At 47.5% G+C, this 25,972-nt stretch overlaps 1 protein-coding gene across 2 annotated transcripts in view; it reads left to right on the top strand.

Moving 5' to 3' along the window:
• Positions 1 to 25,972, top strand: part of RNF24 (ring finger protein 24) — a 74,695-nt gene that overhangs the window by 31,258 nt on the left and 17,465 nt on the right. For both annotated transcript variants that reach the window (XM_056855736.1, XM_056855735.1), the window contains exon 2: positions 24,449 to 24,598. In XM_056855736.1, coding sequence (XP_056711714.1) covers positions 24,456 to 24,598 — 143 coding nt within the window. In that variant the 5' untranslated portion in view covers positions 24,449 to 24,455. The remainder of the gene's footprint in view (positions 1 to 24,448; positions 24,599 to 25,972) is intronic.

The raw sequence follows: 25,972 nt of genomic DNA, 5'->3' as shown, positions 1-25,972 counted from the left end.
AAACTTAGAATAATATTTGAATATATTTTTATAATAGAGAACTTTTAATTGAAAATATTAATTTATTATGGGTTTATAACTTTGTTTCGCGGACCTTAATTTAGTTCTCGCGGACCCCTGGGGGTCCACGGACCCCCGGTTGGGAACCAGTGGTCTAGATAGAAATTCTTCTGATTTAATTTCAACCTGTTGGTTCTGGTCCGACCTTCTGGGGCAACAGAAAACCACTCGGCACCATCCTCTTTATGACAGCCCTTCAAGTACTTGAAGATGGTTATCATATCACCCCTCAGTCTTCTCCTCTTCAGGCTAAATGTTTAATGTACTTCTCCTACAGTAGGCTTTAATGGGGGAGGGAGCTTATCTCTGGTAGGCCAACTCCACAGAAAGAAGCAAGAATCCAGTAGCACCTTAAAGACTAACAACATTTCTGGTAGGGTATGAGCTTTCTGAAGAAGTGAGCCGCGACTCATGAAATCTCAAAGCCCACCAGAAATGTTGTTCGTCTTTAAGGTGCTACTGGACTCTTGCTCTTTTCTACTGCTACCCATCGCGGCTACCCATCGTGATCTATCTCCATGGAAAGGGATTCAGTCCACGGACTTTGGCTTTTGAGAGCCAGCGTGGTGGTTAAGAGCGGTGGTTTGGAGCGGTGGACTCCAATCTGGAGAACCGGGTTTGATTCCCCACTCCTCCACGTGAGCAGCGGAGGCTAATCTGGAGAAGCAGTTTGGTCTCCCCACTCCTCCACATGAAGCCAGCTGGGTGATCTTGGGCTAGTCACAGCTCTCTTAGAGCTCTTTCAGGGTGTCTGTTGTGGGGAGGGGAAGGTGACTGTAAACTGGTTTGATTCTTCCTTAAGTGGTAGAGAAAGTCAGCATGTAAAATCCAACTCTTCTTCTTCAAATTGCATGATTTTAAGTGCAACCGTGGTTGTAGAGAAGCAGCCTTAGGTATCGAAGCACATAACTTGTTAAAATGGGGGGGGGGGCTGAGGAAAATAAGATAAACACAGAGTTTAATTTTTGAAATCTGCATGACTATTGGCTGTGAGGGTGCTGGTTTCAACTAGTCAAAATTCGGCCATCCTAGCCATTGGCCCAGCTGCTGGGGCGTTGTGGAACGTTTCCAAACACTTCAACTGCTCTAGAGTTTAAAAATACCATCGGTGTGCAATCCTTGGCGATCGGCGGGGATGGTGTGTTCTTGGTGGGGACGGGTGCTGTCAGGAATGGAGAAGGCAGCCCTGGGGTTTAACTAGTAAACTGTCAGATTTGGCCAGGGTGGACACAAGTTTGTAACCCAACAGAGAAACCACATCCACAAATCTCCACGTGTTTCCCCTTGCCTGTCTACAGCTTACAGCTCTTGCAGTTCGTTTCTTTCTGTGTTCAGCAATTTCTCTGGTTGTCGCTTCAGTGCTGTTTCATAAAGCCTGAGAGTCCGCCGTCTTGCTTTTTGCTGGGGAGCGGACAGAACCGGGGCGGCTGGCATTGACCAATGAGAACCTAATGCAAAATCTTGGCTGGTCCCAAAGCGGCTATTATAGGGTTGCCAACCTCCAGGTGGACCAAAAAATCAGCCCGAGGGCTCTGCTTTTAAACATAAGATTATATTCACCAATTACCAGTTGCAAGTTTCCCTTATTTAAGTAACGCTGTCTACATTGAAATCAAAATAAAACATTTAAACAAGATAATGCAAAGTGTTCAGTCACACCATTCAATTTCCGAATCAGGTACTCAAGTGTAAGCTGTAAAAGAGTCCGTTACTCAAGTGTAAGCTGCTAGAGAGTCCAAATGAAATTCAAAAACAAACCAAGGTATAAATCATGCTGTGGCTGTCTTCCTGCAGCCAAAGGTCAAACCAAGGTGTAAATCATGCTGCGGCTGCCTTCCTGCAGCCCAAAGTCAGGGATTCTGTATGGTGGAGTCTGGAGTTCTCCTGGAATTGCAACTGATCTCCAGATGACAGAGATCAGTTCCCTTGGAGAAAAGGGCAGCTTCAGAGGGCAGAATGTATGGTGTACCATGTGTGTGTAAAGTGCCGTCAAGTCGCAGATGACTTATGGCAACCCCTTTTTTTGGGGGGGGGGGGGTTCATGGCAAGAGACGAACAGAGGTGATTTGCCAGTGCCTTCCTCTGCACAGCAACCCTGGTCTTCCTTGGTGGTCTCCCATCCAACTACTAACCAGGGCTGACCCTGCTTAGCTTCTGAGATCTGACGAGATACTGTATATGAAACCCCTCTCTGCACTCTCCCCTCCACGGTCACTGCCCCTAAGACTGCCAACCTGTAGGTGGGACCTGGAGGTCTCCCATACGCTCTCCAGGCTGCAGAGATCAGTTCCCTTGGAGAAAAGGGCTACTTCGGATAGTGGACTCTATGGCATTATACCCTGCTGAGGTCGTTCCCTTCCCCAAACCCCACCCTCTCTAGGCTCCACCCCCAAATCTCCAGGAGTCTCCCAACTCAGAGTTGGCAACCCTACGGCCTCCAAAACTCTGGGAATTTCCCATGCCAGAGCTGGCAATCTTTGGATATCCTAGGCACCCATTTAGTACTGGCACATGTAGGTTCCGCATGCAAAGTTGTCATCTTACTTCAATGTGTTGTTTCTGGGAGCCACTGTGGTGTAGTGGTTAAGAGCGCCTGACTGGAATCTGGAAGACCCAGGTTCGAATCCCCGCTCGTGCCATGGACACGCTCTGGGTGGCATCGGGCCAGTCCCAGTCTCTCGGCCTAACCTCCCTCGCAGGGTTGTTGCGAGAATCAAATGGAGGAGAGGAGGACGGTGTAAGCTGCTTTGGGTCCCCGTTGGGGGGAAAGCTGGGGTATCAGTGAATTAAATATTAAATAAATAGTGTTTAAAATACGCTGTGAGTAAAGGATTCAGTGGGTCCTCTCTCCTCTTTCTGCCCCCGCCAGCAAATCCCTTTGCTCCTTTAAAAAAAATCGCTAGATATTTTTCCCATGTGTAGCTGATTCTCTGAACTTTCCCCTGCTTTCATAACTGAGAGCCGTCATGTGTTGTTGGACCTTTCCTTCCTTGATTTTTGTTTGGAAGCAACCGATTCCTCCCCAAAGCATATATCAGCACACCGGGGTGGGCGTGGGGGGCTATTATAATATAGTCCAAAGTTGCTTTTCACCCCTTTTGTGACTTCTTAGTCTCATCCTGTCTTCCCTCGGTTCCTCAGTGGAACAGGCTTCCTCGGGAGGTGGTGAGCTCTACTTCCCTGGAGGTTTTTAAGCAGAGGCTAGATGGCCATCTGTCAGCAAGGCTGATTCTATGACCTTAGGCAGATGACGAGAGGGAGGACATCCTGGCCATCTTCTGGGCATGGAGTAGGGGTCACTGGGGGTGTGTGTGGAAGAGGGAGGTAGTTGTGAATTTCCTGCATTGTGCAGGGGGTTGGACTAGATGATCCTGGTGTTCCCTTCCAACTCTATGATTCTTCTCCCCTGCCCTTAAATATTCATCCTGGGTATGAAATATTCTTACTCGGGCCTCTCTCATAAAAGTCTTGGGAAATCTTAACCTAGAACATTTTGATTCCTTGGGACAAATGTTGTTCTGTCTGTTTTCCCCACTCCCCACGCCTTGATCTTTAAAACAGAAGTGAATTTCTTGTGCACTTTCTGCAGTGATTTAAAAACAATTTTTTAAAGAATTGGTACATAGGGAGGGCCTTTCATTAAGACTGCAATAAAAGACGGGGGAGGTGGAACTAGCAATATAATTTTGATCTTAATCCACTCCTGCCCGTGGAAAATGTTGATACCTGGTTGTGGGTCGGATTTGGTTTTGTATTATATTAGGAAGGGGGAGACACACCACAGTTTTGTTGTCAGTGTGGTGTAGAGGTTAGAGAATCGGACTAGGATCTGGGAGTCTCAGGTTCAAATCCCCACTCTGCCATGGAAACATTCCTTGGGCCTACCTCACAGGGATGTTGTGAGGATAAAATGGAGGAGAGGAGAACGTTGTAAACTGTCTTGGTCCCCATTTGGGGGAAAGGTGGGGTACAAATGAGCTAAGTAAAATACGTTTATCCTGCATTTCCTCCAAGAAACTTAGAGCTGTATGTGTAGTTCTCCCTTCCTCATTCCATCCTCATAACAACCTTGTAAGGTAGGGCAAGAGAATGACTGGCCTAAAGTCACCCTGCGAGATTCCACAGCAGAATCACACTTCAACCCCTATCTCATACACTTGTTTAACCACTACACCGCACTGACTCACTGTTGGCTTTTCTCTACAGATGGGGAAGTTTCTTCTCATTTGGGCTCCAATGAGATGTTGACTAATTAAATTTGCCTGAATGTTGTTTGGAAGGAGGGAAATTTTAAAGAGGTCTGTTTCTGACAGTGTGCCCACAACTATTTGCATGACTGTATAGCATCTTGCGTAGGGGGCCTTCTGCTTGATTTAATAGATAATGTGGTGTAATGATTAAAGTGCTGGATTATGACTAAAAAAGGTCAGATTCTGTCACTCAGCCTTGAGGCTCACTGGTTGACACTGAGCCCGTTGCTCTGTTTTGGCCTGACCTACCTCGCAGGGTTGTTGTGATGATAAAAGGAAGGAGGGGAGAGTCATGTATACCAAACTAGAGCTCCTTGGAAGAAGGGTGTGATAAAAATCTAATAAACCCTATATGAACATCACCATAATAAATCTATGGTTCAAAAACGCTGTTTTGCCTGGCAGTCGCCCTGTCCATAGACATCCCAAGTCCCCCACATCAGCTGTGATACCATTTAAGTTTTCTCTTTTTTGGTACTCTTTATAGCCAGTCCAGATTTTCTTTCCCAAAGAGTCTTCTTTCATGACAGCGTTCTGTAATTTTCCTTGCTTGTGTTTATGCGTCTGGTATTTTCTGCGTCTTCTTTATCTTTCTCGATAGTGGGTTACCATCCCTGGACAGCTGAGGAATCTGTTTGCATTTTTTCTCGCTCTGTCTAGTTTGCTGGAATCCACCCCCCAGGCATATCTATATACATCTATGCCTTGACTTGGATGGCCCAGGCTAGCCTGATCTTGTCAGATCCCGGGCGCCAATCAGCGGGGTAAGCTTAGAGTAGAGGTTCACAAACCTTTTGAGTCATGGAGCACTGTTCAGGAGAGAAATTAGTCACGGAGCACTAATTTTCACTTAGTACCTATACACTAAACCGAATGACAGTAGTATTTTCCTTTCCAATCTCTTCACGGAGCACTAGGAGATGCTTCGCGGAGCACCAAGTTCTTCTTGGAGCACACGTTTGGGAACCTCCTGCTTAGAGAGTACTTGGATGGGAGACCACCAAGGAAGTCCAGGGTTGCTATGCAGAGGCAGGCAATGGCAAATCACCTCTGTTTGCCTCTGCCCTGACCTGGATGGCTAGCTGAACCTCATCAGGTCTTGGAAGCTAAGCAAGGTCAGCCCTGGTTAGTACTTGGATGGGAGACTACTGAAGAAGGCCATGGTTGCTACGCAGAGGCAGACGATGGCAAACCACCTCTGTAAGTCTCTTGCCTTGAAAACCCTATAAGGTCACCAGAAAACGGCTGCAAATGGAAAGCAAAACCAAAACATCTCTATGATGGCTATTTTGATCAGGCACATTTTATTTCCATAAGGAAGGCTGAAGTCACAGGCATAGCAGTGACTTGGTCTGATGCAGCAAAGAAAGTTTTGCAGTTGAATGCATCATCTAAGAATGTATGTCAGACGATTTGTGAAAGGTAGACTACTCTCGAAAGTGGAGTTCCCCTTTGGGTCCACCTAGTCCAAGCACCTGGTTTCACACAGTGGCCAGTCAGACAACTTTGAGAAATTCACAAGCCGCACAAGAACTCTCCACTGTTGTTGCCCCTCATCAATGAGTATTCGGAGGTATACTGCTTCTGAACATGGAAATTGCCTTTGGCCAGTTAATGGCTGTTAATAGACCAGTCCACTCTGAGTTTGTCTAATTTTCTAAAACCATGAAAGGTAGCCATATCACTGAACCTAGTCATGGTAAATTCTGTGTAATAGTTAAGTGTTATTGAAAGAGAGACTTTGATTAGTGCCGCCAACTCTGGCCTGGGAAATTCCTGGAGATTTGGGAACAGTTCCTGTGGAAGGGAGAATTTGGAGAGGGATTTCATTTAGAATCCATGCAATACCATGGACTTTTCCCTCTGAGGCTGCCATTTTCTCCAGAGAAACTGATCTCCAGATCAGTTGTAACTCCGGGAGATCTCCAAGCCCCACCTGGAGGTTTGCAATCCTGACTTCCATGCTGAGACACCCATGATGGGAAGACATGTTAACCATAGGGCTGTCCGCACATTCAAGCCCTTTTTTTACTTGATTGACTGCCTTTTTTAACTTAGTCCATTTGCTAAATACATGTGCAAAACCTCAGTATGGGTGAAATTTTTGAGATGACTAAAAAAGCGAGACAGAATTTGTTACTTAATCTCCAAAGTTACCACTCTTTTGAATGGAAGGCCACCTCTGAAAGCTTAATTTTTTGCATTCCCTACTGTAACATACCAGAGTCAAAGTAGCCTCAAAAACAGAAGCAGACCTGTCTTTGACTGGGAGCTCCACAATTAAAATCGTCCTTCCCTTATTGATCAAAAATAGCTTCACTTCCTTAATAATAATTATTCGATGCTCAAAGCACCACATAAATGATTGTAATGATCAGCGCTGTAAGATAGGCCAGTGCTAGCATCATATGGGGGTGGGGGGTGGCAGCCGAGGCTGAGATGGGGGTGGGGGGTGGCAGCCGAGGCTGAGAGGTGAGCATCCCTAAGGCCTATGAAGCATTTGTGGCAGAGGGAAGATTTGGAGCAGGCACCTACCAGATCATTGCTCATTCTCTTGGGTACATGAAGCTGTCTTCTACTCAGTCAAACCATTGGTCCATCCAAGTCAGTTTTCCCTACTCTGACTGGCAGCAGCTGTCCAAGGTCCTAGGCAGAGGTCTTTCGCCTACTACCTGATTCTTTCAGCTACAGATGCCAGGGACTGAACCTGGGACCTTCTGCATGCAAAGAGATGCTCTGCTGCTGAGCCAGAGACTCACCTGATCTGACAAAGGGAGCTCTGACTCATAGTAGACTCGAATCTAATAGACTCGTCTTGGTAACTCTTAGTTACTAAGTTATACCGACTCATTAATCTACTAGTTAGAGCTGAACATCATTTTTATGAGTGTGTACAAGGGCATGCGTGCGCATCAGGGCGTTCACCTTGAGTTGCCCTGCAGATGTGCTGAAAATGTACCTGCCTGCCTCGTCCAAATGGCCCTGTGATTTGCCCAGTAATGATGCCATTGGTAGCGTTGCCTCCTGACAGTTTCCCTGCAAACTGAAGTGTGTCCTCTTAGAAATAAACCTTGCAAATTATAGGTGTTTCCAAGTGTTTGTTATGCAATAGAAATGATACACAGCAGGTTTTTGGGGTGGCTGCTGAGTCCGGGACCATAGATCATCGAATCATAGAGTTGGAAGGGACCACCAGGATCATCTAGTCCAACCCCCTGCACAATGCAGGAAACTCACAACTACCTCCCCCCCCACACACACACACACGAATGGAGGCCTGGGTTTCCTGCAAGGCACACGCTGCCCTTTCACCAGCTTCAGCTGATATACCAGCTATAGCTGTTCCCCAAAGAGTGTGATCTGGCCACAGTGTTCCATATTGTGATCACATGCAGCCTAGACTACTGCATTGCATTGTATGTGGGGCTTCCCTTGAAAACTGTTCAGAAGCTTTGGTTGGTCCAAAATGTGGTGGCCAGGCTATTGCCATCGTATCACCTCTGTGCTGGAAAGATCTACACTGGATGCCCATTTGTTTCCTGGCACAATTCAAAGTGCCGGTTCTTACCTTTAAGGCCCCAAGATAGAAACATAGAGTTGGAAAAGTTCACCAGGGTCATCTAGTCCAACCCCCTGCACAATGCAGGAAATTCACAACTACCTCCCTCTTCCACACACATACCCAGTGACCCCTACTCCATGCCCAGAAGATGGCCAAGATGCTCTCCCTCTCATCATCTGCCTAAGGTCATAGAATCAGCCTTGCTGACAGATGGCCATCTAGCCTCTGCTTAAAACCCTCCAGGGAAGGAGAGCTTACCACCTCCCGAGGAAGCCTGTCCCACTGAGGAACCGCTCTGTCAGAAAGTTCTTCCCAATGTACTTGAAGGGCCGCCTTCTCCCATATAGTACAGTCCACCAGTTAAGATACTCATCCTAAGACCTAGGCTCTATGACACTGCCCAGATGTTAGGAAGGTGATGACCAGAGGCAGGGCTTTTTTGGTGGTGGTACCTCTCCTTTGGGATGCCATCCCACTTGAGGCTCACTTCATGCTAGGGTTGCCTCCCCTGGATTCAGGCATACTTATACTCCTGTTTATTGGTTGTTTATTTACTAGATTTATGCCCCACCTTTCTCCCTAACAGGGACCCAAAGCGGCTCACATTGTTCTCCTCGTCTCCATTTTATCCTCACAACAACCCTAGGAGGTAGGTTAGGCTGAGTCCGTGTGACTGGCCCAAGGTTGTCCAGTGGGGATTCAAACCTGGGTCTCCCAGGTCCTCACCCAACACTCTAACCACTACCCCAAACTGGCTAATGAACATAACTAAGAATACAATGTGTGACTGAGTACGAGAGACCCAGTATAGTGTAGTGGTTAAGAATGTTGCACTAGTATCTGGGAGACCCGGATTCGAGTCCCCACCCGTGCCATATGGAAGCATGCTGGGTGACCTTGGGCCAGTCATACTCTCTCAGCCTAAGCTAACCTCCCTCACAGGGTTGTTGTGAGGATTAAATGGAGGAGAGGAGGACTGTGTAAGGTGCTTTGGATGCCTATTGGGGAGAAAGGCGGGGTACAAATGAAATAAATAAATAGTGAAAAGAGGGGTCCTTGTGGTAACAGTTGAGGAGACGTCTAGGTGCCGTTTTAGGACTTTTAAAATACAATTTTTTTTAAATATTAACCATGTTTCTTCTGAAGCAGGTTGGGAGGGGAGGTCGGTGTTTCGAATTCTCATCCACCCCTGACGTGCTGCTACCTGGCAAGATCAGGACCATAATTTGAAGCTTTAATAATAATAATAATTTAATAATAATAATTTAATAATGAAGCTTTAATTCATTAATTCCAGAGAGAATTCTGGCTGCCGTCCACTTCGGTTCAAATCCGCCTTCGAGCATCAGCTGAGATGCTGGCAGCCGCCGTCTAGTCCCAAAGCGGCTGAGTCGGCATTAGCAAAGTTTTATTTTTCTTAGCCGCTTAAAACGCCGCCTTTTGACTTGTTAATAACGTTGAGCATTTAGGTAACATTTTCAGAGCGCCTGGCCAACCTCGTCTTGGTAACCCCCCCGTCGTGGGTCGGGGTTATCATCCCTGTATTGCGGGTAAAGGGGTGCGGTGGAGAGGGGGCGGCTTGCCTGGGAGCCCCGGGGGCTTGTCACGAAGCAAAAAGGGGGGTCCCCAAAGCCAAGCTTGCCTTATAATGCTGAAGTAAACATGGAATAGGGGCATTTGGGAGGGAGGATCAGCGACGCGAAGGGGTGTCGCTCGTCCGGCATCTGCTGATGGTCCCCAGCAAATCCCCGTTGGGGGTCTGCTGCTCCCAGCTCATGTCAAGACCTGAAGACGTCTAATGGCAGGGGAGACCACCCTAACAGCCATTGTGGTGTAGTGGTTAGAGTGTCAGACGAGCATCTGCGAACCCTGGGTTCAAATCCTCCCACGGCCACAAGGCTCCCTTGGGTGACTGTGGGCTACCCTTTCTCTCTGTCAGACTTGCCTACCTCACAGGGTTGTTGTGAGGTTAAAACGGAGGAGTAGAGGAGAGCCATGTGCAAACGGAGCAGTCGCAGGAGTGAATTGCCCGGCGCATGACCAGTTAAGCACCCCCTCCCCGTATGTCAGTGGTTCCCAACCTTTTTTTGACCAGGGACCACTAGGACTTTTTTGTTCGGTGCAGGGACCCCAAGGTTCAAAATAAAAATTCCGAGAATTTGAAAATAAACTTTAATCATAACTGTTAGTTAAACATTAAACTTAGAATAATATTTGAATATATATTTTTATAATAGAGAACTTTTAATTGAAAATATTAATTTATTATGGGTTTATAACTTTGTTTCGCGGACCTTAATTTAGTTCTCACGGACCCCTGGGGGTCCGCGGACCCCCGGTTGGGAACCAGTGCCGTATGTACTCGATTCTCCACTTCAAACACCTCCCACCTTTCTGACATCATTTATGTTACCCTGCGCCAGGGGTCCCCAACCTTTTTGAGCCTGTGGGGACCCCTGCACTACAAATGTATTTTTTGCAAGTTTGCTTTTGCTTGTATTATTCCCTTCCCTTTTCATTTCCTGGCTTTGTGCCTTGAATTCGCTTCCCAGACATCTGTGCAGCGCAACCTCTTTCGAGAGCCAGCGTAGTGTCGTGGTTAACAGCAGTGGCTTGGTGCGGCGGACTCTAATCTGGAGAACCGGGTTTGATTCCCCACTCCTCCACATGAACGGCGGACGCTGATCTGGAGAACCGGGTTCGATTCCCCACTCCTCCACATGAGCGGCAGGTGTTAATCTGGTGAAGCGGGTTGGTTTCCCCGCTCCTCCACATGAAGCCTGCTGGGTGACATTGAGCTATTCGCAGCTCTCTTAGAGCTCTCTCAGCCCCACCTACCTTACAAGGTGCCTGTTGTGGGGAGGGGAAGGGAAGGTGATTGTAAGCCGGTTTGATTCTTCCTTAAGTGGTAGAGAAAGTCGGCATATAAAAACCAACTCTTCTTCTCCTCCTTCTGAAGGCCTTCCAACCCACCTTTTCTATGCTTCATCCCTAAAAATGGTATTGTCCCTCCATCTAGTGCTGTCTGTCGATGTGTTTTAGCTGAACTTTATAATTTTAAAGGTCTCTTGGATTGTCTCAATGTTGTGAAGTTTTTCATATCTGCCGCCTTTTGGACCCTGATGGGGTGAAACTGTTTTAAATACATAAATAAATAAAAATGGCAGTAAAGTCAGAGCGTGTGTAGCTGTCCGTACTGAGTCATCTCTTTTTGCTCATTCCTCTGACCCACTTTGTATGTAGTAATGATGATAAGGCTGGGAAGGGGGGGGGGTTGTTGTTATGCAGGGGATTAGTTAAGTGGGGCAAGCCAACAAAAGCACACAGGCCCACAAAACACACCTCTCCGACACACCTCCCAGCTAATATTTTTCAGCTGACTGCTTTGTCCGGTCACCGTCGCAATACCTTTCAAAATCAGGCCGCTGAACTTTGGATATTTGCAAGTGGCACCGCCCGAAATGTGAAACATCACCAATTAAAAAGGGCAAGAGTCCAGTAGCACCTTAAAGACTAACAAAAATATTTTCTGGTAGGGTCTGAGCTTTCGGGAGCCACAGCTCACTTCTTCAGATACAGCTAGAATGTGAATCCATCGGTCTTTAAATAGAGAACTGTTCCTCTACTTAAAGACCGATGGATTCACATTCTAGCTGTATCTGAAGAAGTGAGCTGTGGCTCCCGAAAGCTCATACCCTACCAGAAAATATTCTTGTTAGTCTTTAAGGGGCTACTGGACTCTTGCCCTTTTTGACTACTGCAAACAGACTAACACGGCGACCCACTGTGAATTATCACCAATTAAGTTTTCAGAGCTTCTTTTATTGGCCGTTTCTGGGTCAAGATTTCTCTCCGTATTTTGAGTGGCTTGTATAGTCTAAAACGAGAGCCCCGTGGCGCAGAGGGGTCAGCTGCAACGCTGCAGTCCAAGCTCTGCTCACGAACTGAGCTCGATCCCGACGGAAGTCGGTGTCAGGGAGCCGGCTCAAGGTGGACTCAGCCTTCCATCCTCCCGAGGTCGGTCAAATGAGGACCCAGCTTGCTGGGGGTAAAGGGAAGATTATTAGGGAAGGCACTGGCAAACCACCCCGCAAACAAAGTCTGCCTAGGAAACACTGGGATGTGACGTCACCCCATGGGTCAGGAATGACCCGGTGCTTGCACAGGGGACTACCTTTACCTTTATAGTCTAAAATGACAGTTGTTAACTCATTAGGGTTACCAGCTCGCAGTTGGGAAATTCCTGGAGAATTAGGGGTGAAGCCTGAGAAAGGTGGGGTTTGGAGAGGGGGGTGTAATGCCATAGAGTCCACCCTCCGAAGCAGCCATTTTCTCCAGGGGATCTGATCTCTGTCGACCGGAGATCAGTTTTAATTCTGGGAGATATCCAGGCCCTGCCTGGAGGTTGGCGACCCTGTAACCCATGGATCAAGCCCCTCGGGTGGGCCATGGAACTCCCTTTTCACCTTGTCAAGCTCCCCTTTCACCTTGTCTTGCCATATGCTTGCGGTTGTGGATTGAAGGCAGTCCAGAGTCCTGAGAACTTGAAGACCCCTGGCCTAGAGATGCAAAATATGTACAAAGAATATGTTTTAACTAAAACTCATCGGTGTAGGCCTTTCTTGTTTTCCCTTTTTTGCCAGATGCAAAAATCCCGTTCGGGCTGTTTTTTTCTGGGGCCTGCTAAAGTTTCATAAAAACTCAGAATAAGTGAAGATGCATGTGTGCTCCTGCTTCAGAGGGGAGCCGTGTGGTTCTGCAATAGAAGAGCTAGGTTAGAATCCAGTAGTGAAGAAGAAGAGGAAGAGGAGGAGGAGGAGTTGCTTTTTATATGCTGACTTTCTCTACCACTTAAGAGACAATCAAACTGGCTTACAATCACTTTCCCTTCCCCTTCCCTCCCCACAACAGACAGCCTATGAGGTAGGTGGGGCTTAGAGAGTTGTGACTAGCCCAAGGTCACCAGAGGACTGGTAGCATGCTGTGGAAACTAACGAAAATATTTAGCCTCTTTTGAGTCTAATGCCCACAGATGCCCTGAGCCATAGAATCTAATATACATAGGAAAACACAGAATGCCAAATCTGACCTTGGTCCGTCCCGCGGTCTGCTACTTATTAGCATGGTGTAGTGGTTAGATTGTTGGATTAGGATCTGGGAGACCAGGGTTTGAGTCCCCTCCCTACCATGGAAGCTTGCTGGCTGACCTCAGGGTCCTTCCCTCTTGGGGAGGGGCTGTGGCTCATGGTTAGAGCACCTGCTTGGCATGCGGAGGGTCTCAGGTTCAGTGCCTGGCATCTCCAGTTATAAGGATCTGGTAGTTGGTGATGTCCAGGAGGGAAGGTGCCACGGTATAAAATTTATTACTCAGCATATAAATTTATGGGATTTAGAAGCATACCACATTTACTTGAAAGGAAGACGACCCTGAATGCAAAACGACCCCTCCCCTAAAAAAATGCTATACACACACAAAACATTATTTTTGTGTGCATAACTGTAATTCGTATGTGAATATAAGAAGATCCCCTCTTTTTTTGATGGCATCCCTGGCGAAAAGGTTACTCTTGCATTTGAGTAAATATTATACGTGTCTTAGTGCCATCCCTGATTGGGCAGAAAGACAAGGTGTAATTGTTGTAAATAATTAAATGACAATATTTTTCTATGAGCAGTGTTGGGGACATACCTAGTACTTGACAGAAAAAAATCACAAACACATGTATCTAAGTTGAAAATAGAAAACACAAATTTTATAGTAAAGAAAAAAGTTTGTGTTGTTTGGACAGAAACAGTCTTATACGGCCATAATAGGGCTAGTGCCGTATTTGAGTTTCAAGGTAGACCTTATAACGCTGAAAGAACTGAACTCCTCAATAATGTGTTATTATAGGTATTAGAGCATACTGTGTGCATAGTCATTTTTAAACAATAAATATCTGTGAAAATGGGTTGTATATGTCTACAGTATAGAAATTAACCATTATTTATTTTATTTATTATTTATTTATTTTATTTATTTTTAGATTTAATACACACACACACACACACACACACCTGCCATTCTCCTGAATGTGTCAGGACTGCAAGTGTAGTTTAGCGGTTAAAGCATTGGACTAGGATGTGGGAGATGCTGGTTCAAGTCCCCGCTCTGCCATGAAAGCTCACAGGGTGACCTGGGGCCAGTCAGACACTCTCAAGCCTAGCCTACCTCACAGGGTTGTTGTGAGGATTAAATGGAGGAGGAGGAGGAGAACAATGTAAGTTGTTTTGGGTCCCCATTAGGAAGAAAGTTGGGGTATAAATGAAGTAAATAAAATAAAAATAAATGTCAGGATTTAATATCTCACGTGGTAGATTATCTGACATAAACATGTTCATGGACACATTCTGGGTGAGCGAGGCCTTATCTTAAAAAGGTTTTCACTCATTTCAAGATTGAAAAACATTTTGTAAGACTTTTTTTTTAGTACTCTCCAATTTTTTTTCATGGGAAATTTTAAGGGAAAAAAATTCCACTGATAAGAATTTGGGGGGCAGGACACAAAAACACACATTCCTTTTCCAGGTTTTTCTGGGTTTCCCCCCCAGGTTTTCACATCTGTATACTTTCAGGATTATCCCTGTTCGCATCTCAGGGGTGGGGGTATATCACTTCCAGCGTCTCATCCAGGCTCCTGACAGTCTGGATAAGCTTCAAAGCAACTTTTCCAAAGTCTTTGGTGACAGGTTATTTGGGGACTTTACCGCTGTTCAAACGGGAGTCAGCTTTCCCCAGAATACTCGGGCTATTTTTAAAAAGCACGTGGTTTTCCTAGCACAGATGCATTACTGCTGTTACGGTCATAGACAGCTTCGGCGCATTGGGAATCTGCAGTCCAGTTCTCAGGTTTGAACCAGTTGAGCTGGTAGAAGATCTGAGATTGGATGTCGAACCCCCCCGGAAAGTTTTTTTTTTCTCTTGGTAAATAGTCGCTATGGGAGCATAGGGCTGGCGACCTCCATGTGGGGCCTGGCAATCGCTCAGCATTACAACTGATCTCCACGTGACAGAGATCAGTTCCCCTGGAGAAAACGGCCACTTTGCAAGGTGGACTCTACGGTATGACACTCAGTGGAGGTCCCTCCGCAGGCTCCACCACCCGAAATCTCCAGGAATTTCCCAACCCGGAGTTGGCAACCCTAGTTGGAGGCCCTGATTTTGCATGAGGATCGTGGCAGGGTAGAGAAGGCTAACACTTTAATTTCCGCCACCCCTATGTTATTTACTCCACTGGGAGAAATGTACAGGTTGTCTTGATTTTGGCTGCACGTTTCTCCAACAGGGAAAATCTTGTCCTGGAAGGCAGAGGGCATTTGAGCTTGGGGAAATGGTGCAGGGAGAAATTCATCCCCTGCTCCCTCCTAGGGTTGCCAGCTCTGGGTTGGGAAATTCCTGGAGATTTTGGGGATGGAGCCTGGGGAGGGCAGGGTTTGGGGAGGAGAAGGACCTCCGCAGGGTATAATGCCCTAGAGTCCACCCTAGGGTTGCCAACCTCCAGGTGGTGGCTGGAGATCTCCCTGTACAGCAACTGATCTCCAGGCGACAGAGATCAGTTCGCCTGGAGAAAATGGCCGCTTTGGAGGGCAGAGTCTATGGCATTATATCCCATTAAAACCTCTCCCCTCCCCAAAAAACCCCCTCCTCAGGCTCCACCCCCAGAATCTCCAGATATTTCCCAGTTCAGAGCTGGCAACCCTAGTCCACCCTCCAGAACAGCCATTTTTTCCAAGCAAGCTGAGCTCTGTTTCTGGAGATTGATTATAATTTGGGAGATCTCCAGGCCCCACCTGGAGGTTGGCTACCCAACTCCCTCCCCGACCTGAAGCAGCTGCTATTCTGAGCTAATAAACCTATGCTTAGTTTTTATTGCTTCCCCCTGCAGGAGGGGGAAGCTCACACAATTGACTGTTGTTCCATGCACATAAAATAAAATGAACACATGGGGGGGTGTAAATCTAAGCTACGACCCATCTCCTTGACTTGCTAGTTTTCCGTGTAAGAGGGGGTTGTTTGTTAAAGAAGGCTGTTTGTTTAAGCGATTCTCCCTCTGCAATCTGAGATGGTAAATCCAAACAAGATCTATTACCTAAGCAAGAACTGAGCCGGCATGTGCCTTCTTCCTTGACCGGTGCAAAAGCAACGGAAACGCCAGGGAGCTTTCACAAACAGGGAACTCCGGTGCCGAGGTGGAAAAATAATTTCTGGTTCCCAAGCGTCGGAGCCAAATGTTTAGATGCGAGAGCTCCGAAGCAGACTGAATAAATAGTTTGCATTCTTGAGTGGCAACACTGCCTTTCTAGGCTCCGGGGATTTTCCAAGATGTTCTCTAGAACAATGGAATTGGACGTTTTTAGAGTGAGGTCAGAACTGCTTAGGGCAGGGGTGTTGAACTAATTTCTTATGAGGGCCGGATGTGACGTAAATGTCACTTGGTCAGGTCAGGCCATGCCTCGCCAGCCCAGATCGAGAGTTCGTGGGCCGGATATGAGCTCTCAAGGGGCCAGATCTGGCCCGTGGGCCGTATGTTTGACACTCCTGGCTTAGGCTCTGCATCCATTTCACCCAAACTCTTCTGCAGGTATTTGCTACGAAAACTCAGAATTCTGTGCATTAATAAAGTAGCACAAGTAGGGTTGCCAGGGTCCCTCTTTGCCACCGGCGGGAGGTTTTTGGGCCGGAGCCTGAGGAGGGCGGGGTTTGGGGAGGGGAGGGACTTCAATGCAATAGAGTCCAATTGCCAACGCGGCCATTTTCTCCAGGGCAACTGATCTCTATTGGCCGGAGATAAGTTGTAATAGCTGGAGATCTCCAGCTAGTACCTGGAGGTTGGCAATCCTAAGCACAAGTAATTTTGCAAGAGGTCCTAGACTTGAATTGAAGACAGGCCTGGGTTGGGAGGGAATTGTAGGAGGTACTTAAAATATCTGAGAACCGACTGAGTGGGAAAGAATACTTGCAGCGGAGAACAGGCTGTGAGTTCTAGTTCTGCTCCCCGAGGTAAATTTGCAGCCCTCCCCAAGAGGTTATATGGATTTGTGCACTGCTGCAAAGTGTATTTTCTATCATTACCTGCTTTTGCAAAGTTGAGCATAGAGATAAGGTCACTGATGTGAGGCCAAACACACATACTGTAGGATATTCAGCTATACCAGTGCACTATCTGTGCCTAGGAATAGAATCTAGCCCTTACCGGCATTTGAGTTCCCCTGGAGAAAATGGCTGTTTGGGCCATTGGACTCTATGGCATTCAAAGCCCTCCCCTCTCCAAACCCTGCCCTCCTCAGACGCCACCCCCAAAATCTCTAGGTATTTCCCAACCCGGAGCTGGCAACCCTAGGTATGGCACCTTCTTTGCTTGCTGAAGGTCCCAGGTTCAGTCCTTGACATCTCCAGTAAAATGTAGCGAGGCTGGAAAAGATCTTGGAGAGACCTTGCCAGTCAGAGTAGAAAAGGCTGAGCTAGGTAAGCTAGATAGACTGTCTGACTTAATTTCAGGCAGGTAACTATGTCGGTATGCAATAGAAGAGCAAGATTTGAGACCGGTAGCACCTTAGAGACCAACCAGATTTCCTGGGTATGAGTTTTTGAGAGTCAACAAAGGGAGCTTTGACTCTCGAAAGCTTATACCCTGTTAATCTGGTTGGTCTTTAAGGTGCTACTGAACTCAAATCTTGGTCTCATGTAATATAAAGCAGCTGCATATCACAGTATCGTTTGTTGCCCCGACCGACAAAGAGAAGACAGAACTTAGGGGAGGGACCATGGCTCAGTGGTAGAGCCTCCGCTTGGCATTCAGAAGGTCCCAGGTTCAATCCCAGGCATCTCCAGTTTAAAGGGACTAAGCAAGTAGGTGATGTGAATGACCTCTCCTTGAGATCCTGGAGAGCCGCTGCCGGTCTTAGATAATACTGACTTTGATGGCCTAAGGGTCTGATTTAGTAGAAGGCAGTTCATGTGTTGCAATCTGCAGTCTGACGGGGTGATAGAACAGAGGGACAGGTATCCTTTCCACTCATTCTTTCTGTGGACTCTTCAAATTAACAATACAAACGCCAATTAAAACGGAGAGTGGGAACTGTGACACAGGATCCTGTTTCCATTCATGCATTCATGCAAGTTTTCCTGTGCTCTTATCAGTTCCGGCCAAGTCTTCCAACCTCCGGAAAGATCATTCCTGGAATCGCGGAACTAGCACAGAGGACTTAGCTCATGGTTTGGTGCGGAGGGGGAGAACGGTAGCCTCCCCCCCTCCTATGTCCTCCGTCGGTGGAGTTGTGCTTGTGAACGACACAGAAGGAGCAATTTCACCTCCCCCCTCCTCCTTGCTGCATCCCGACTAGTGTTGCCAGGTCCCTCTTCACCACCGGTGGGAAATTTGGGGGGCAGAGCCTGAGGAGGGTGGGGTTTGGGGAGGGGAGGGACTTCAATGCCATAGAGTCCAATGGCCAAAGCGGCCATTTTCTCCGGGTGAACTGATGTCTATCGGCTGGGGATCAGTTGTAATAGCAGGAGATCTCCAGCTACTACCTGGAGGTTAGCAACCCTAATCCTGACCTGCATAGCTACTCCTCCACGAGGGTCCCATAACCCCCGGAATGCTCTTTCTGGGATTCGGACGAGCTGCAAAATAGTTGCCGAGTCTTGGTTGGGAAATTGCTGGAGATTTGGGAGTGGAGCTTGGAGTGGGCAGGTTATGGGGAAGGGAGGGACTTCAGCAGGGTATAATGGCATAGAGTCCACCCTCCAAAGCCGCTGTTTTCTGGAGAGGCATTGTAATTCTAGGAGATCTCCAAGCTCCACCTAAAGGTTGGTGAACCTAGGCTATAGGAATAAAGGGGAATGCTGGGAAATCAATGTTCTTTCTGTGCATGCATGATTGGATACGGTCAGATAGAGGGGGAAACGCTATGTGGAAGATTGAAAAGACTAAATGTTCAATGTAAAGCAGTGAGTTCTAGCAAAAGTCTTTTGTGGACCAAAAATTACAAGATGGGGTGGAGACTGGTTGTAAAGTGTATTTTTTGTGGGCAAATACGCTTTTGATTGTTTGCCTATAGTCAATAGACTATTGAATAGGGCCGTCCCCAACGCCTTATCGCCACAGTTTATAAAGCATGAGAAGTGTACACAGTATTTTAAATGATAGTACTATGGGCTATTTTTTTGTGCTTACAGAGTTTCTATTCCTAGTTTCGTTCTGTACATTGAAGCTTGGAGAGTATTCGGAGCAGTTTTTGTTCAAAAACTTTTGCTTTTGTTGGCGAAACCGGCCTGAAAATTCAGCCGTGAGCTTTCTCATGGTTGGCTCCGGCAGAGCTCCTGGGACCAGGATAGCTTGCTAACTGATATAAATGTAGCAGGTACTGTTGTTTTTTTTCTTGGCAAAGAAATGAAATGGAGGGAGGAATGCCGCCTCCGCTTTCTGCATGTCAGAGCCGCTGAAGGCTTCAAAGATCTGCCGGAAAACTCTTGACAGGACAGTCTGGTTGTCAGGCGTCAAACGTTCCTTTCCCTCCTTCTCTTTGGGGCGTGCAAATCGATTTCGTGCCTTGGTTATAACATATGCATGTAAATGGCTTTGGGAAACTAGAGTCACACATTTTTAGCCTCTTTCAGAACATTTAAAATATGTAATTGGACAGAAGAGTTTAGACAGATTTCATGGAGAAGAACCGTGGTGACTAAGGGGGACCTCCATGTTCAGAGGCAGTCAACCTCCGAATCCCAGTACCAGGAGGCAACATCAGGGGAGGGCCTCAGCCTCTATGCCCTGTTGTTGGCCCTCCATAGTAAACAGTTGGCCAAATGGTATGAAACAGGATGCTGGACTAGATAAGGTTGCCAACCTCCAGGAACTAGCTGGAGATCTCTTGCTATTACAACCGATCTCCAGCTGATAAAGATGAGAAAATGGCCATTTTGCCAATTGAATTTTGCCAAACGGCATTGAAGTCCCTCCCCTCCCCAAACCCCGCCCTCTTCAAGCTCCACCCCCAAAAACTCCCACCGGTGGGGAAGAGGGACCTGGCAACCCTAGATGGACCACTGGTCTGATCCAGTAGGGCTCTTCTTATGTCCTCAAGGAAGGAACCCAGCTTAAAGTTTGTAATTGGGTGGCCCCGGGCCGGTGGAAAGCAGCGTGCGCGTTTGTAAAACCCCTCTTTTTTGTGCCGCTTGTAATTTTCCTCTGAGCCTGCTGCATGGTTAAGGGAAATCTTCCCCTCCCTCGTGTAAACCTAACCCAGCGCCAAGCTAGGAAACCACGCCTGGGAAAGAAAGGAGAAAGCTTTATCTGCCTCTGAGATCATTCATTCTGGCCGGAGCAGCGATCTGTGCAGAAGTGTTTAGACGGTGTTGAGGGACAATCGCACGTCACCTGTGGGGTTTCGAACTTTTCCCAGGGGGATTCTCCCGGATTAGAGGCCTGCAGCTTGTTCCAACTCAGCGAGAAGCTGCTTGTTACGATAGAGCGTAATTCAGCGTTAGTTTTTGGTGCCGACGGTCCTGTGCTTTCCTTCCCGATGCCTCACGCCATGTAAGTCTGATTGTGCAAAAGTTATTCTGTACGGTTTTCTCTCTCCGTAAGTGGTCTTGCATGAAGGTATAGCAAGGGGAATGATTAAAGAAAAGAGAAGACAAATGGGAAAGAGAAGAACAGAAAAGGGGCTTGCAAATGGTTTTCTCTGTGCTGTGGTTTGTTTCCGCTTCCACATCCTGCGCTTTCCTCTGCGTTCCTCACTTAAGACCTTTTTCTTCTTCCAAGAGGATGAGGAAACGAAACCTCTTTATATATATTTTCTCCTCCACCGCTGACAAAAGGAACAATAGAAGTAGTAATAATGAGAAGGGAGACAACCTGCTTAATTCTTTGGAGAATTTGAAGTATCGGCTCCGTAATCCGTGTGACAACTTTGGAAGCCGACCCTGTGCCTTCGTGGCTAAAAGGAGCTGAGGTTCGGGAGGTGCCAGGTTCTAATCTCACCTCCACCACGGACACAGGTGACCATAGGCAAGGCAGTCTGTCTCAGCCTCAACGTGCCTGCCTGCATAATGGGAACAATATTGCTGGCCTCCTTTACAGGGCTGGTGCAGGGGTTACGATAAGGGGAAGTGTTTCAAACACTTCTTAACTCTGTAAAGTGGGTCAATATTGTTCTCCTCTTATTGCAGATTTGGGGGGAGGGAGGGGGCGTGCGGTCCCTCATATCAGCAGTACCGCCTCTCCCCCTGTGTTGTGCCACGACGGCTTTTCTGTGTGTCCCATCCTGCAAATGGGCAAAATCAATAACCGCTTGTACTCGTCCGTTCTCTAGGAGCCTGCGTGGTGTAGTGGTTAAGAACTGTGATCTGGAGCGGTGGACTCTAATCTGGAGAACCGGGTTTGATTCTCCACTCCTCCACATGAGCGGCGGAGGCTAATCTGGTGAACTGGATCGGTTTCCCCACATGAAGCCAGCTGGGTGACCTTGGGCTAGTCACAGCTCTCTTAGAACTCTCTCAGTCCCACCTACCTCACAGGGTGACTGTTGCAGGGAGGGGAAGGGAAGGTGATTGTAAACCGGTTTGATTCTTCCTTAAGTGGTAGAGAAAGTCAGCATATAAAAACCAACTCTTCTTCTTCTTCTTCTTCTTTTGTTGTGGCCCTCACCTCATGGAATGGTCTCCCTGACGAGGTTAGGAAGGGTCCCACTCGCCTGGCTTTCCGCAAACTGTGCAAAATGGTATTATTCGAGAGGGCTTTTTTGAACAGGTAAATGGGTCTGGCGAACCACCTCTGAACGTCTCTTGCCTTGAAAACCCTACGGGGTCGCCATAAGTCAGCTGTGACTTGACAGCAAAAAAAAAGGAAAGTACTGCAATGAACTGGTTAGAAAGTTGCGTTGGATTGTGGGCCTGTGTAACTGTTTCGCGACCTATCGCTGTAAATCTGCTCCAGACTAGGTAGTTTCTACACCACTTAACGTATCACGTTGAAAAGCCAACTCTTTGTTTCAGCTCTGTTTATGTTCAGATTTCTGTAATCCAAACCCTATTGTACTGTTCATTGGATGCCCCATCCTGTTGATTGTACTTGACTCATGATGCAGACCTGTTCTCTCCAGGATCAGAGGAGCACGCCTATTATATTAGGTGGTGTGGCACTCAGGCAGGATGGTGGTGCTGCACTCGTCTTGCTTGTGGGCTTCCTAGCGGCACCCGGTTGGACCCTGTGTGAACAGACTGCTGGACTTGATGGGCCTCGGTCTGATCCAGCAGGGCTTTTCTTATGTTCTTAAGTATTTCTTCACACAATGCATAGTTAAACTGTGGAACTCCCTTCCCCAGGATGTGGTGATGGCTGCCAACTTGGAAGGCTTTAAGAGGGGAGTGGACATGTTCATGGAGGAGGGGGGTATTCATGGCTACTAGTCAAAATGAATACTAGTCATGATGCATGCTTACCTTTTCTGTAAAATATCAGAGGAGCATGCCTATTATTTTGGGTGCGGCGGAACACATGCAGGATAATGCTGCTGCTGCAGTCGTCTTTTTTGGGGGCTTCCTAGAGGCCCCTGGTTGGCCACTGTGTGAACAGACTGCTGGACTTGGTGGGCCTGGGTCTGACCCAGCAGGGCCTTTCTTAAGTTCTTATGACCTACAGTATGTAATCCGCCTTGAATCACAGTGAGAAAAGGAAACTAACAACAACCTAATAATAGCATTAATAGTGTACATAGATTGAAAGATTATGGGAAGAAGAGGGTGTAAAGTGATGTAGGACTCGGAAGCTGAGGGGAGACTTGCGTCCCCTTTCATTTCTGTAATGTGGTGGAATTTTATCCTACAACCTTGCAAATAGTTCCCTGTTTGCTAGTCATCTCAAGCATTCAGCGTTTACAAAGGTTCTCTGCCCGGATGCCCGGGAGTGATTGTTTCTTGCCATGGGCCACCTGGCACATGCATCTGTTGAAACAGGGCTGGTTCTCCAGCCAAACCACCCAAACAACTGGAAGGGATGGGAGGGCTACAGTGGTTGTTTCCACAGGGGCTCAGCTTGGACCTGACCAGGGGTATCGCTAGCCCTGAAGGAATAGGTTTACCTTGGCTCGCCCCTGGGGCCAAATTACTGTTGAGATCCAAAGGAATAAGCTAAATAAATAAAGCAGGGCAGTCTTCTTCTTGGAACTGTTTATGTGTTAAATGCTGCTATATGCGTTTGTGTGCGGGAAGGAGGATGTTTTTCACATTCCTCCCTGACCTTGAAAGCAGGATTCACATCCCTCTTTCCCATCAATCCATGTGGCCGTATCTTTTGCATTGACTGGGGCTGGACTACGGGGAAAGGGACCGCTGCAGAATGTGCTTCTTGGCCCAGTCAATACATGATCAAGATCTTGCTGGGGAGGCAAAGGAGGTAGGGTTGCCAGCTCCAGAAGAAGAAGAAGAAGAAGAGTTGGTTTTTATATGCCGACTTTCTCTGCCACTTAAGGGAGAATCAAACCGGCTTACAATCACCTTCCCTTCCCCTCCCCACAACAGACACCCTGTGAGGTGGGTGAGGCTGAGAGAGCATGACTTGCCCAAGGTCACCCAGCTGGCTTCATGTGCAGGAGTGGGGAAACAAATCCAGTTCACCAGATTAGCCTCTGCCGCTCATGTGGAGGAGTGGGGAATCAAACCCGGTTCTCCGGGTCAGACTCCACCGCTCCAAACCACCGTTCTTAACCTCTACACCACACTGGCTCTCAGCTGAAAAATACCTGGAGATTATAGAGGTGGATCCTGAAGAGGGCGGGGTTTGGAAAGGGGAGGGACTTCAATGCCATAGAGTCCAGTTTGTCCAGGTGAACTGATCTATATTGGCTGGAGAACAGTTAGCAGGAGATTTCCAGCTAGCACCTGGAGGTTGGCAACCCTAAAGGGAGGGGACAGGAGCTATACCACCTCTTGCCTAGAAGCTGCCTCCTTTTTTGGGGGGGGATTGGCTCAGTGGAAGAAGCTTTGCATGCAGAAGGTTCTAGGTTCAATCCCCAGCATCTCCAGTTAAAGGGACCAGGCAGTAGATGATGTGAAAGACATCAGCCTGAGTCCCTGGAGAGCGGCTGCCGGTCTGAGTAAACAATACTGGCCCTGATGGGCTGGAGGTCTGATTCAGTACAAGGCAGCTTCACATGAAGGGCTGTGGCTCAGTGGAAGAGCCTCCGCTTGGCATACAGAAGGTCCCAAATTCAATCCCTGGCATCTGCAGTTAAAAGGACCAGGCGGAAGATTATGTGAAACACCTCCTCCTGAGGCCCTGGAGAGCGCTGGCAGCCTGGGTAGGCAATACTGAGCTTGATGGACCAATGGTCTGATTCAGTATAAGGCAGCTTCATTTGTTCTCCACTGTGGACCCCTCCACCCACTTTTTTGAGGGGGGGGGAGAACTTGCCTCTTCAGTATGTTTCGACAAGCAAATGCTGCTGTGTTCCATCATCTCTGTTTCTTGTTTCGCTCGTGCAAATTCTCACCACCTTTGTTTTTCTCGTGTTTTTTTTTTCTTTCCCCCGGCAGACCATCCATGAGCTCAGATTTCCAGCATTACAGTTTCAGGATGCCAAACATTGGATTCCAGAACCTGCCTCTCAACATATACATTGTGGTCTTCGGCACAGCAATATTCGTCTTCATCCTTAGCCTGCTCTTCTGCTGCTACCTGATCAGGTAAACCAGCCACCTCTCTTGCTAACTGGAGGGCACCCAGTTCGCCTTCTTCCAGGCGGGCTTGGTGGATTCTACGCCCCTGTTGTCAGTTTCTCCTTTTCGTTTTAAGCTGTCACCGTCTCGTTGTACTAGACTGTCCATTATGGCTTCTGGTTTTGTGAATTGGTTCGGCACGTGTTCCAATCCATGTGTCCACACGCTGCCTGTAAGCTTCCTGCAGCAAACAACTGTCGGAAAGAGGTTGTTGAATGAGTCAGATCCTTGCTGTCATCCTGCAAATCGAATTCTTTTTAAGAGTCCAAAAAGCTTAAAAAATGAAGAGTCCACCTCTGCCGTTTCCCCTTTTGATCCCCTCTTCTTTTGTTTGGGTTGTCCGTTGATGCACCCTTCGCTGAGGGTGAGAGATTCAAAACAGATAAACGCATAGTTAAATTGTGGAACTCCCTGCCCCAGGATGTGGTGATACCTTTTGTATTTGCTCGGCCCCCGCCTCGAAGCATTTACTGAAGGAAGCGTGCAGAATCCCAGCCGCGGCTTAGCTATGCAAACAGCTATTGCAAATGACTATGCAAACGAAGGAACGATGGAGCAGGTGAGTGGGGTGGTATTTGTTTGACTTTCTCCTCTTGCATGGGGGGGGGGGCGTGAATAGTCATTTTAAAGGTTGGATTTAAAAAGTCAGCATTGAGCGAGGAGCAGAATCGACCCTGCATAAATGGCCTGTTTGATGGTGAGAGGGGGGTGGGAATAGTTCTGTCTTGCTAACCCCTTTCTTATTAAAATTGGTCAAGGCCAAAATTTGCAAACCTTTTAAATAGAAAGAAATAAGGCCTATTTTCTTTTGCTATTAGCAACCTATTCTACCCTATTCCCCTCCTCCATTGCACCTCCAAACCCCACCAGATGTAACAGCTGCCTGGCTGACTTCCTCATCTAATCCAAACAGCTCAATGGTCCCCCTTTGCCTCTCTCTGCTTAGCATTCTGGTTTCTGTCTTCTTTGACACCTCCGAGAAATGGTTTTAATTTCCCCCTTTTGATGGCAGAACGACTCATTCGGTTGGTCGGTCGTTGGTGGCTCTCTTGTCGTCCTGCTGGGTTAGCTCTTTGCAGAGCCAGATGCAGACAGTACCTTGCTTTGATGTTAGTATGTGGTGTTCTGAAAAGTAATTATATTGCACGTGGTGGGGGTTCCCACCCCCAATACCTTGGAAGGGTTGGCTTGTTCCCCCCCCCCTTCAAATGCATGGGAACAATTGTTGTCTCTCTGTAGCCTTTTCAAAAGGCTTCAGCTGATTTCATACTCCACTCTGCTCCACCAGGATGATCAGGGGCCTGGAGACCAAGCCCTATGAGGAAAGGCTGGGGGAGTTGG

This window comes from Euleptes europaea, chromosome 9 (assembly GCF_029931775.1).
Source record: "Euleptes europaea isolate rEulEur1 chromosome 9, rEulEur1.hap1, whole genome shotgun sequence".
In the NCBI taxonomy this organism is placed as follows: Eukaryota; Metazoa; Chordata; class Lepidosauria; order Squamata; family Sphaerodactylidae; genus Euleptes; species Euleptes europaea.
The sequence above is the reverse complement of the archived record's forward strand: the minus strand, read 5'-3'. Positions and strand labels throughout refer to the sequence as shown.